The 12,412-nt window shown below is 45.4% G+C and overlaps 1 protein-coding gene across 31 annotated transcripts in view; it reads right to left on the reverse strand.

The window, feature by feature from the left end:
• Positions 1–571: 571 nt before the first annotated feature.
• Positions 572–12,412, reverse strand: part of LOC118362323 (consortin-like) — a 37,348-nt gene continuing 25,507 nt past the window's right edge. The window contains exons 1-5 of one of the 31 annotated variants that reach the window (XR_008086131.1): positions 6,480–8,944; positions 6,234–6,284; positions 5,988–6,182; positions 3,446–5,894; positions 572–3,104 (exon numbers count right to left, since the gene is read on the reverse strand). Coding sequence is in view for 1 of the 31 variants with exons in the window: in XM_052485930.1 (XP_052341890.1) it covers positions 2,896–3,104; positions 3,446–3,599; positions 9,001–9,620 (983 nt within the window). In the remaining 30 variants the exon portion in view is untranslated. Of the gene's footprint in view, positions 3,105–3,445; positions 8,945–9,000; positions 9,621–12,412 lie in introns of those variants that run through there. The other 30 variants (XR_008086126.1, XR_008086121.1, XR_008086128.1 and 27 more) reach the window with 30 other exon arrangements.

The following is a 12,412-nucleotide window of genomic DNA, read 5'->3' on the forward strand; positions in this document are numbered from 1 at the left end:
TACATACAACATCAGGCCAAATATAGGCTCCACGGAAGTTGTTTACCAAGAGAACATGTTCCTGAGTGGTCCCAGTTACAATTTTGCCTTAAATGCACTTAAAATCTATGCAAGACTTAAATGGCTGTCGAGCAATGATCAACAACCAACTTGACAGAGCTTGAATATTTTTTTTAAATTATGGGCGAATATTCTACAATCATGGTGTGCAAAGCTCTTAAGAGACCCAGCTGTAATCACTGCCAAAGTTGATTCTAACATGCATTAACTCAGAGTGTTGAATACTTATCGAATCAAGATAAATTAGTGTTTATTTTCCATTAAAAATGTATAATAATCATCTATTTTAATTCCACTTTGTAAGAACAAAAAGGGGTGTGAATTCTGTGTGAGGGAGGCTCTCCAATGTGGTTCAAGGCTGCCCCTAGCGACCTAAAAAGGTATCATTCAGAAGTGTTTCTTTAGAGTTTCTCTTTGCATTTGGTAACAGTCTTTATCAGACTATTGTGATGAACAACTTTATAACAATTTACAAACTTAATAGCTGGAATAAGAACAGAGTACAATTGGGTCAGATCAGTCCCCACAGTGAGGTTTATTAACCAATCAACAGAGAGAAACAGGTGTTTAAAAAGGTACTCACCACAGTCATCCCTCTCAATGGTGATTTGTTTTGCAAAGCCCGGTGCACTGGGTAGGTAGAGATTTCACAAAACGCCACCCACCCGGGGCACAAGGCCATGCAAAACAAACTTGACCAATGGATGAGTTTCATTTCGCCCGGTGCCCCAGGTGGGTAGAGATTTCTCTTAGTGCCAATGGAATGGTTCAAAGCATGATAGCTATACTTTTAGTTTGTTTGACCCAGCTTGTTTGCCTTAAGCAAATCAACAAGTTCAAAGCAAGTGAAAGCATCAAACTCACAATTACAAATTCACAACTGGTAATTTCCACCTTCCCACTTGGTTCTGAACGCAGCATTGGCCACAATGACACACATTAGTTAATCGTCTTCACATGTCATCATACACAGAGATGAGAAGTTGAAAATGGAGACTGTCCCGCTTCTGTTCTGACTTTTCCAACTGGCATTCTTTAACTGGTGAGCCTTGGAAAGAGACTCCTCTTTTTCAAAACATAGTCTTCAAGAACAAAATAAGGGAAAATAACAACCAACGATAACAACATCAAGCCAAAACGAGAAAAACAACAGAAGGTCGTTTTTTTCTCTCCCCACGTGCAGATATGATATAAATACTTCAGATCCAAACAGTAAGACAGAGTCATCTGGACCAGCCAGACACGTGCAAATCATTTTAAAACCAAGGCTGCATCTCAATACTCTACTTTGGCATCCTCCCCTCGTCTCTTCTCCTTCATCTTCCCCCCTCTGAAAGAACCTTGAAAGACGAAAGCAAATTGCATATCTATATTGTCCATTTGAATACAGTTCTTAATATTTGCAGTTTGTTTCACCTGTCTTGTGTTTTCATATAAGAGGAGATGAGAGGAAACAAGAGGAAAACACAGATGATGCAGCCTAAGAGTCACTGCCCAGCCGACTACATCATCATTACATTATCATAGGAGCCACTGTGACATGTCTACTGAACGCCAGACAAAACTAAAACATACCGCCGACTGACAAAGAGTAAAACAGATTAAATAGACTAATAAAAAGCCTGAAATAAAAGAAATAACAATGAGCACAAAAATTATAATAAGTAAAAATCCATTGAATCTAAATCCATTGATCCAAATTCAAAGTCCATTGATCGCAGGAGGTAATGCACTCGGCGTAATACTGATCATGCCCATAATTATTTCACAATAAAGATAAATATACACATGCCTGAGCAGAGACGATTCTCAGCTAAACAGATATTCCTCTTCTAGTACCGACCTGACCCTTAGGGCGCTAAACATTCTTGAACACGATTACAGACGTATTGATTTTTTGTCCATGTTGCATATATGGTCATTGAGGGCCATCAAGGGCCAACGCCACAATCTGTACCCCAAAAACAACCCAATAATCCCAGACACCCTGAAACAGAAGTTGTAGAAGTTGGCCCTTACTACTGATACAGAGTCAGACATTTCCTCCCCCTTCTGGTTGAGGATAAGGTTAAGATTTGATCTCAGATCTGTGGTTAGGAGCAACTTCTAACTTCAGCCCAAAGAAACACCCGGACACACTCCGTAAGAATCTTCAACAGTGAGGAACATAAAGAAAAGTCTAATCTGTTTCATTAAAACAAAACGTTCATTAATATAATATTTTTTAAGACATTATTTCATGTTTCTGACCAGAGCACAATTGTTCACATTCAAAGTGCAGTTGAGATACAAAATGGAGTCCATAAACAAAGAGCCACGGTGGTTTCTTAAAAAAGGCTGACCGGACGCTTCTTGTTTGCACATGTGAGCGGTGTTGTCCATGCCTGAAGGATCCAGACGTCTCCATATGGTAGTGAGCGGATCCGAGCTAAGTGGTAATGAGTCTAGCCCAGTCTATCCCTTCCTCTGGGCTGACACAGAGTCGCTCTATGTCCAGTAGTGTATAGTTAAAATCTATAGGTAGTCCAATATATTACAGGTCCTATGTCAGTCCTACTAGTTCTACTAGGCAGCGCTGCAGATGTCTTAGGCTGCTGTTAGTGTGGTTGCAGGCTACTAGTATCACATACACCTTCCATCACTCGCTCTCCCATCACACACATTAACTGGCCAGCCAGTGAAGACAGAGAGAGAGAGAGAGAGAGAGAGAGGAAAACAGGAGGACATGGAGAGAAATCCTGTCCAAGTTGGAGAAAGGAGAATAACCACCTTGCAAAACAAGGGATTCTCCTTCCTCTCCTTCATCTCCTAACTTCTCTCCTCCTTGGGGGTCAGCTAAAACCCAGGGGTCAGCCAGTGTCGGAGCTGATCCATTCCACGATGCAGCTGTGCGAGGTAGAAGTCCGCGTTCCGAGAAAAGTCGGTGCAGACGGTGGAGTGGGTGTTGCCCAGAGCACAGTAGAGGGCAGTGCCTCCCAGGCTGATCACCACGGTGACCAGGCAGAGCAGGAAGAGGAGCAGGCATGAGTCTCCGCCCACCTGGTCTGGAGGAGGGAAGAGCAACACGTTTAGATGTCTATTAACTGAGCTTTATTGAACCGTTTCTTGTCTGGAGAAGAGAGAAGACGGGGAGAGGGTGACATAGTAAGAATGCAGACACACATACACTTGATTATAGCCATTGTTGGGCATATGTACACTGACTCAAACACACACACGTGGTCCTTCTGTAGCTCAGTTGGTAGAGCATGGCGCTTGTAACGCCAGGGTAGTGGGTTCGATCCCCGGGACCACCCATACGTAGAATGTATGCACACATGACTGTAAGTCGCTTTGGATAAAAGCGTCTGCTAAATGGCATATATTATTATTATATTACCCTCACCCTGGTCAAAGCCGTCATCAGGTACTTTGAAGCGGACCCTGCGCTTAGCAGGATGTTTGTGCGGGACCGAGGAGGGAGCAACACACACATTCTCCACACACACACTCCTCCTCCTCCTCTTCAGGATGGACACCAGGCTAGGGGCAGGGGTCATCTGGAGGTCAGAGGGTCAGTGCTAGGTCAACTGGTTAGCAAACTGGTTACCACATCATACACACACGCCATAAATATTCTGTACACAATAGACACATACAGCTGACATATGTATACACACATAAATCACAATAAGTTTTGTAGTGATTCATATGTTGATGATGTAAAGAATATTTGCTGGTCTTCGGTGTGTAATGAGGAACAAACAGACGCTGCACTTGAAGCATTTATGAAACTACTTATTCCAGTTACTAATAAGCACGAATTCATTAAGAAAATTACTGTAAATCCCCTTGGATTGATGAGGAATTGAAAAATCGTACAGTTGAGAGGGATGAGACAAAAGGTGGCAATTAGGTCTGGCAGCCCAACTGATTGGCAAACGTACTGCAAATTAAGAAATCATGTGACTAAACTACATAAAAATAAACTACACTATGAAACAAAGATAAATTATATAAAGAATGATAGTAAAATGCATTGGGGCACCTTAAATTACATTTTGGGGAAAAAAGCCAACTCGGCTACTTCATTCATTGAATCAGATGGCTCATTCATCACATAGCCCACTGATATTGCAAACTACTTGAATTACTTTTTCATTGGCAAGATAAGAACACTTAGCGATGACATGCCGGCAACAAATGCTGACGCTACACATCCAAGTATATCAGACCAAATTATGAAATACAAGAATTGTACTTTTTAATTCCGTAAAGTCCGTGTGAAAGAGGTGAAAACATGATTGTTGTCTATCAACAATCACAAGCCACCGGGGTCTGACAATCTGGATGGAAAATGACTGAGGATAATAGCAGATGATATTGCCACTCCTATTCAAACATCTTCAATTTAAGCCTAAAAGTAATTCCACTACCTAAAGCCCGCTTTACTAGCTCAAATAACCGACCAATCAGACTGTTACCAACCCTTAGTAAACTTCTGGGGAAAATTGTGTTTGACAAGATACAATGCTATTTTACAGTAAACAAATTGACAACAAACTTTCAGCATGCTTATAGGGAAGGACACCCAACAAGCACAGCACTTACACAAATGATTGATGATTGGCTGAGAGAAAATGATAAAATGATTGTGGCATGCCATTGACTGAGTAAAGCCAGAGTTTCTATGTATGCGGATGACTCAACACTATACACGTCAGCTACTACAGCGACTGAAATGACTGCAACCCTTAGAGCTGCAGTTAGTTTCAGAGTGGGCGGCAAGGAATAAGTTAGCCCTAATTATTTCTAAAACACTCACTAAACCTTAACCCTCAACTAAATCTTGTAATAAATCATGTGGAAGTTGAGCAAGCTGAGGTGACTAAACTGCTTGGAGTAACCCTGGATTGTAAACTGTCATGGTCAAAACATATTGATACAACAGTAGCTAAGATGGGGAGAAGTCTGTCCATGATAAGGCACTGCTCTACCTTGTTGACAGCACTATCAACAAGGCAGGTCCTACAAGCCCTAGTTTCTACCTTCTTGACAGCACTGTCAACAAGGCAGGTCCTACAGGCCCTAGTTTCTACCTTCTTGACAGCACTGTCAACAAGGCAGGTCCTACAGGCCCTAGTTTCTACCTTCTTGACAGCACTGTCAACAAGGCAGGTCCTACAGGCCCTAGTTTCTACCTTCTTGACAGCACTGTCAACAAGGCAGGTCCTACAGGCCCTAGTTTCTACCTTCTTGACAGCACTGTCAACAAGGCAGGTCCTACAGGCCCTAGTTTCTACCTTCTTGACAGCACTGTCAACAAGGCAGGTCCTACAGGCCCTAGTGTCTACCTTCTTGACAGCACTGTCAACAAGGCAGGTCCTACAGGCCCTAGTTTCTACCTTCTTGACAGCACTGTCAACAAGGCAGGTCCTACAGGCCCTAGTTTCTACCTTCTTGACAGCACTGTCAACAAGGCAGGTCCTACAGGCCCTAGTTTCTACCTTCTTGACAGCACTGTCAACAAGGCAGGTCCTACAGGCCCTAGTTTCTACCTTCTTGACAGCACTGTCAACAAGGCAGGTCCTACAGGCCCTAGTTTCTACCTTCTTGACAGCACTGTCAACAAGGCAGGTCCTACAGGCCCTAGTTTCTACCTTCTTGACAGCACTGTCAACAAGGCAGGTCCTACAGGCCCTAGTTTCTACCTTCTTGACAGCACTGTCAACAAGGCAGGTCCTACAGGCCCTCGTTTCTACCTTCTTGACAGCACTGTCAACAAGGCAGGTCCTACAGGCCCTAGTTTCTACCTTCTTGACAGCACTGTCAACAAGGCAAGTCCTAGTTTCTACCTTCTTGACAGCACTGTCAACAAGGCAAGTCCTAGTTTCTACCTTCTTGACAGCACTGTCAACAAGGCAGGTCCGACAGGCCCTAGTTTCTACCTTCTTGACAGCACTGTCAACAAGGCAGGTCCGACAGGCCCTAGTTTCTACCTTCTTGACAGCACTGTCAACAAGGCAGGTCCTACAGGCCCTCGTTTCTACCTTCTTGACAGCACTGTCAACAAGGCAAGTCCTAGTTTCTACCTTCTTGACAGCACTGTCAACAAGGCAGGTCCGACAGGCCCTAGTTTCTACCTTCTTGACAGCACTGTCAACAAGGCAGGTCCAACAGGCCCTAGTTTCTACCTTCTTGACAGCACTGTCAACAAGGCAGGTCCGACAGGCCCTAGTTTCTACCTTCTTGACAGCACTGTCAACAAGGCAGGTCCTAGTTTCTACCTTCTTGACAGCACTGTCAACAAGGCAGGTCCTACAGGCCCTCGTTTCTACCTTCTTGACAGCACTGTCAACAAGGCAGGTCCTACAGGCCCTCGTTTCTACCTTCTTGACAGCACTGTCAACAAGGCAGGTCCTACAGGCCCTCGTTTCTACCTTCTTGACAGCACTGTCAACAAGGCAGGTCCTACAGGCCCTCGTTTCTACCTTCTTGACAGCACTGTCAACAAGGCAGGTCCTACAGGCCCTCGTTTCTACCTTCTTGACAGCACTGTCAACAAGGCAGGTCCTACAGGCCCTCGTTTCTACCTTCTTGACAGCACTGTCAACAAGGCAGGTCCTACAGGCCCTAGTTTCTACCTTCTTGACAGCACTGTCAACAAGGCAGGTCCTACAGGCCCTCGTTTCTACCTTCTTGACAGCACTGTCAACAAGGCAGGTCCTACAGGCCCTAGTTTCTACACAGATGAGAAAAACCCAGCAGCGTTGCAGTTCTTGACACAAACTGGTGCTCCTGGCACCAACTACCATACCCCGTTCAAAGACACGTAAATATTTTGTCCCGCTGGTTCACCCTCTGAATGGCACACGCACACAACACCTGTCTCAGGGCTTAAACATCTTTCTTTAACCTGTTTCCTCCCCTTCATCTACACTGATTGAAGTGGATTTAACAAGTGACATCAGTAAGGGATCATAGCTTTCATCTGGATTCACCTGGTCAGTCTATGTCATGGAAAGAGCAGCAGTTCCTAATGTTTTCTACACTCAGTGTATCTTTTGTACACAAAGAAAATCTATTACTGGTCAACATCGAAATATTACTCACAGCGTTGATTAAAGCTCAGAAGGCCTATATTATTGACCTAATCGCACCTACCTCCATGTTACAGGCTTAGGTTTTTCCATGTATGTTTTTTGAGGTTGGACATATAGCTCGTTAGCACATAGATGCACCAAGTGGTGTCACCTCGTTAGTCAGTATGTGTTACACCTGTGCTGGTTGCTGTCTCGTTAGTCAGTATGTGTTACACCTGTGCTGGTTGCTGTCTCGTTAGTCAGTATGTGTTACACCTGTGCTGGTTGCCGTCTCGTTAGTCAGTATGTGTTACACCTGTGCTGGTTGCCGTCTCGTTAGTCAGTATGTGTTACACCTGTGCTGGCCCAGTGCTCCTGTTGTCTTGATAGATGCGGAGGGTTAACACCTTTAGTTGGCACCTTAGTTTGAGTTTTAGACAAATAATCCTTTATCTGATTTCACTTAGTGACATTTTTTTTTAGTATCCTGTCATTAAGTTTCTATTTTTTTTTAATCTTGGGCAAATGTAGTTGGTGCTCCTGGTAAGTGTGTTACGTTCCAGTTGTTGTTGTTGCTAGTCAACTTTCTGGGGACACCCCCATGAGTGTCTTTCAGAACCCCTCCTAAAACCACACTGGTTTTGGTTGTCAGCGACTGTTCGTTCTCCTTCTGTTTAAGCAACATTACTTGTTTTTTTGCTGGGCAACTTTACTCTTTTTACAAACAAGTGGAATCATGAACAATGGATTGTTTGTTATGTTTGCCTGCGTCTCCTGGATTTTCCTTCTGAGCAGCACATTCAAACGGTTCAGTCTCGCAACACAGGCTGGCGGCGACACCGTCCTGCGACTCCCGCTGTGTCTAGACATTGGTGACATTGGTGAGGCAGGGGAAAACCAGAGGGAGGAATAAGCAGAGAGAAGTTAAGTGGTTCCATGACAAAATTAGGAACGGTTTCAATATGATCATCTTCCCTGTATGCCTACATTAAAATGTCATACGTTTTCATCAATGCTACGTGTCGGTGTGAATAACTGATCATATCCCCCCCCCCCATTTCAGGGGTACAACATTACAATGGGGCGGCAGTGTAGCCTAGTGGTTAGAGCATTGGACTAGTAGCCAAAAGGTTGCAAGATCGAATCCCCCAGCTGACGAAGTACAAATCTGAAGTTCTGCCCCTGAATAAGGAAGTTAACCCACTGTTCCTAGGCCGTCATTATAAATAAGAATTTGTTTTTAACTGACTTACCTAGTTAAATAGAGATACGAATAAAATTGTATAGCTAATAGGATGTGTTTGAATGAACCTACAGCAGCCAAGGTGATAATGGCTGGGGTCATTTTTATTGTTCTCCAAAACGGTTTTTAATTGTATAGAAAGGCAGTAAATGAGCGTCACTCGGAGAACCTAAAACTGTCTGCGTGCTAATTACTGACTCTTACCCTCTGTCTCCTCACACAGGAAGACACCTCATCCATTTCACTCTTCACTCTGATATACTACCTCACAACAGGATGGGAGAGAGGGGGGGGTTTGGGTAGCCAGATGGTCAGAACTCACATCTGTGTGTAAAAGTTTCTCTTAGTGTAACAGCCAGACCTGGTTTATGGACCACTCCTCTGAATAGCCATATTTCACTCCAACACACTGCCTAGGGAAACACTAATTTACAACAAAATGGCTATATAATGCCATTAGACTCTAGCTGCTTAGAGAAGTGATGAGTTGGCATTAAGACAGGTCACGTCAGACTTCTCAAACACACAATCATGCACAGAACAATAAAATCCCTTTGTTCAGATAATCAGCAACAGTGTGTGTCACTGGACAACAGTCCCAGGGAGGGTTACCCAGACAGTTTCTCTCCCACTCACCTCCACTGTGATGAGTTTGGCCAGGCCATCGAGAGACGCAGCTCCATCTCTGATAATCTCCACAACAAACATGTCTTCTTCCTGAACATACTCCTCGCACAGCTCCTCAATCTGGTCCTCCTCCTGCTGCACCTCCTCCAGTGTGAGCTGCTCCTTCACTGCCAAGACTGAGATCTCCTGTAGAGCTTTAAAACACACGTCACTATCCTTCTCCTCCTCTGCCACCTCCTCCTGTTCTTCCTCTCTTCTCAGCTTCTCCTCAGGCTTGGATCGGCTCATTTCCCCATCCGTAGGAGGGTCAGGCCCCTCATATCCCTCCTGAGTGGTGTGTTCCATCTCTCTCTCCGTCTGCTGTCCTGCTCCTTCGCTCCGAGAGTCTGTGAACGCAGCCCTGCCCTCCCTCTCCTCCCCTTTGGCGAGGGAGCTGTCAATAAGACGGTCTCTATGGAAACCCTCAATTCTCTCGGAGTCTCTGCTGTTCTGTGCCACGTCCAGAGCTGCAAAGTCATTAAAGCAAAGGCTGTTCACCAGGGCAGCAGCTGGTTTGATTGGGTAGATGCTCTGGGAGAGGGTGGAGTCTGTTACTCTATGGTCCTCCTCCATCACTGATGCACACCCAACTAACCGACCAATGATAGAGAGCAACATGGGAAAAGTGTTACAAGCCCCCCCCACCCCAACCTCTCCCTTTACAGTCCCCAAAACATCCACACCCTCTGCAGATTCATCTAGGCTCCAGAAGAGCCACTGTGTAACCTATATCAGTAACTGAGAGGGAATCACTGGTCCTCAGCATCAATACACCTCCTAAACATCTTCTTCACAACCCCTTCCTCTTTTAGCTGTTGTTTTATAGGGTACTTGATGTCATCGGAACACATCTCATTTCCTGTCTACTCCCTCCATCTCATGTCCATTATAGAGAGACACACATACAGAGACACACTTCCTCGTCCACTTCACTCAAATGGAAACAGAGCTAGGACAAGTTGTCCCTCAGATCCAAATATTTATTCAATGTGAAAATCTTTATCAGATCCGTAAAAAAGAGGGAGCCAGATATACTCTCCTCACTAATCCAGCCTCCGGAACACTGACATTGAGCGTTCTAACTTAAGTGTGTGTGTTTGTTTGTAGTCACGCCTGGGTTGTGGAAGTGAAACCAGGCCATGATAGAACAGGCAGGTAATACACCTGGGACTACATGTCTGTGTGTACAGGCAGGTAAACACACCTGGGACTACATGTCTGTGTGTCTGTCTCTTTCTGAGAGACAGAAAGAGAGGGAGAGAGAGTGAGGGAGAGTGTGAAGGAGGGAGAGACAGAAAGTGGGAGAGAGAGACAGAAAGAGAGGGAGAGAGTGAAGGAGATAGAGACTATGAGAGGGAGAGAGAGAGACAGAAGGTGGGAGAGAGAGACAGAAGGTGGGAGAGAGAGACAGAAGGTGGGAGAGAGAGACAGAAGGTGGGAGAGAGACAGAAAGTGGGAAAGAGAGACAAAGTGGGAGAGAAACAGAGACAGAGAGGGAGAGAAACAGAAAGAGAGACAGAGGGGGGGGAGAGAAACAGAAAGAGAGACAGAGGGGGGGAGAGAAACAGAAAGAGAGACAGAGAGGGGGAGAGAAACAGAAAGAGAGACAGAGAGGGGGAGAGAAACAGAAAGAGAGAGAGAGAGGGGGAGAGAAACAGAAAGAGAGAGAGAGAGGGAGAGAAACAGAAAGAGAGACAGAGGGGGAGAGAAACAGAAAGAGAGACAGAGAGGGGGAGAGAAACAGAAAGAGAGACAGAGGGGGAGAGAAACAGAAAGAGAGACAGAGAGGGGGAGAGAAACAGAAAGAGAGACAGAGAGGGAGAGAAACAGAGAGAGACAGAGAGGGGGAGAGAAACATAAAGAGACAGAGAGGGGGAGAGAAACAGAGAGAGACAGAGGGGGAGAGAAACATAAAGAGAGACAGAGAGGGGGAGAGAAACAGAAAGAGAGACAGGGGGAGAGAAACAGAAAGAGAGACAGAGGGGGAGAGAAACAGAGAGAGACAGAGAGGGGGAGAGAAACAGAAAGAGAGAGAGCGGGGGAGAGAAAGAAAGAGAGACAGAGCGGGGGAGAGAAACAGAAAGAGAGACAGAGGGGGAGAGAAACAGAAAGAGAGACAGAGAAACAGAAAGAGAGACAGAGAGGGGGAGAGAAACAGAAAGAGAGACAGAGGGGGAGAGAAACAGAAAGAGAGACAGAGAAACAGAAAGAGAGACAGAGAGGGGGAGAGAAACAGAAAGAGAGACAGAGAGGGGGAGAGAAACAGAAAGAGAGACAGAGAGGGGGAGAGAAACAGAAAGAGAAACAGAGAGGGGGAGAGAAACAGAAAGAGAGAGAGAGAGGGAGAGAAACAGAAAGAGAGACAGAGGGGGAGAGAAACAGAAAGAGAGACAGAGAAACAGAAAGAGAGACAGAGAGGGGGAGAGAAACAGAAAGAGAGACAGAGGGGGAGAGAAACAGAAAGAGAGACAGAGAGGGGGAGAGAAACAGAAAGAGAGACAGAGAGGGGGAGAGAAACAGAAAGAGAGACAGAGAGGGGGAGAGAAACAGAAAGAGAGACAGAGAGGGGGAGAGAAACAGAAAGAGAGACAGAGAGAGGGAGAGAAACAGAAAGAGAGACAGAGAGGGGGAGAGAAACAGAAAGAGAGACAGATGGGGAGAGAAACAGAAAGACAGACAGAGAGGGGGAGAGAAACAGAAAGAGAGACAGAGAGGGGGAGAGAAACAGAAAGAGAGACAGAGAGAGGGAGAGAAACAGAGAGACAGAGAGGGGGAGAGAAACAGAAAGAGAGACAGATGGGGAGAGAAACAGAAAGACAGACAGAGAGGGAGAGAAACAGAAAGAGAGAGAGAGGGAGAGAAACAGAAAGAGAGACAGAGAGGGGGAGAGAAACAGAAAGAGAGACAGATGGGGAGAGACAGAAAGAGAGACAGATGGGGAGAGACAGAAAGAGAGACAGAGGGAGAGAAACAGAAAGAGAGACAGAGGGGGAGAGAAACAGAAAGAGAGACAGAGAGGGGGAGAGAAAAATAAAGAGAGACAGAGAGGGGGAGAGAAACATAAAGAGAGAGAGAGGGGGAGAGAAACATAAAGAGAGACAGAGAGGGGGAGAGAAACAGAAAGAGAGACAGAGAGGGGGAGAGAAACAGAAAGAGAGACAGAGGGGGAGAGAAACAGAAAGAGAGGGAGAGGGGGAGAGAAACAGAAAGAGAGACAGAGGGGGAGAGAAACCGAAAGAGAGACAGAGGGCGAGAGAAACAGAAAGAGAGACAGAGAGGGGGAGAGAAACAGAGAGAGACAGAGAGGGGGAGAGAAACATAAAGAGAGACAGAGAGGGGGAGAGAAACAAAGAGAGACAGAGAGGGGGAGAGAAACATAAAG

Source organism: Oncorhynchus keta, chromosome 29 (assembly GCF_023373465.1).
Source record: "Oncorhynchus keta strain PuntledgeMale-10-30-2019 chromosome 29, Oket_V2, whole genome shotgun sequence".
In the NCBI taxonomy this organism is placed as follows: Eukaryota; Metazoa; Chordata; class Actinopteri; order Salmoniformes; family Salmonidae; genus Oncorhynchus; species Oncorhynchus keta.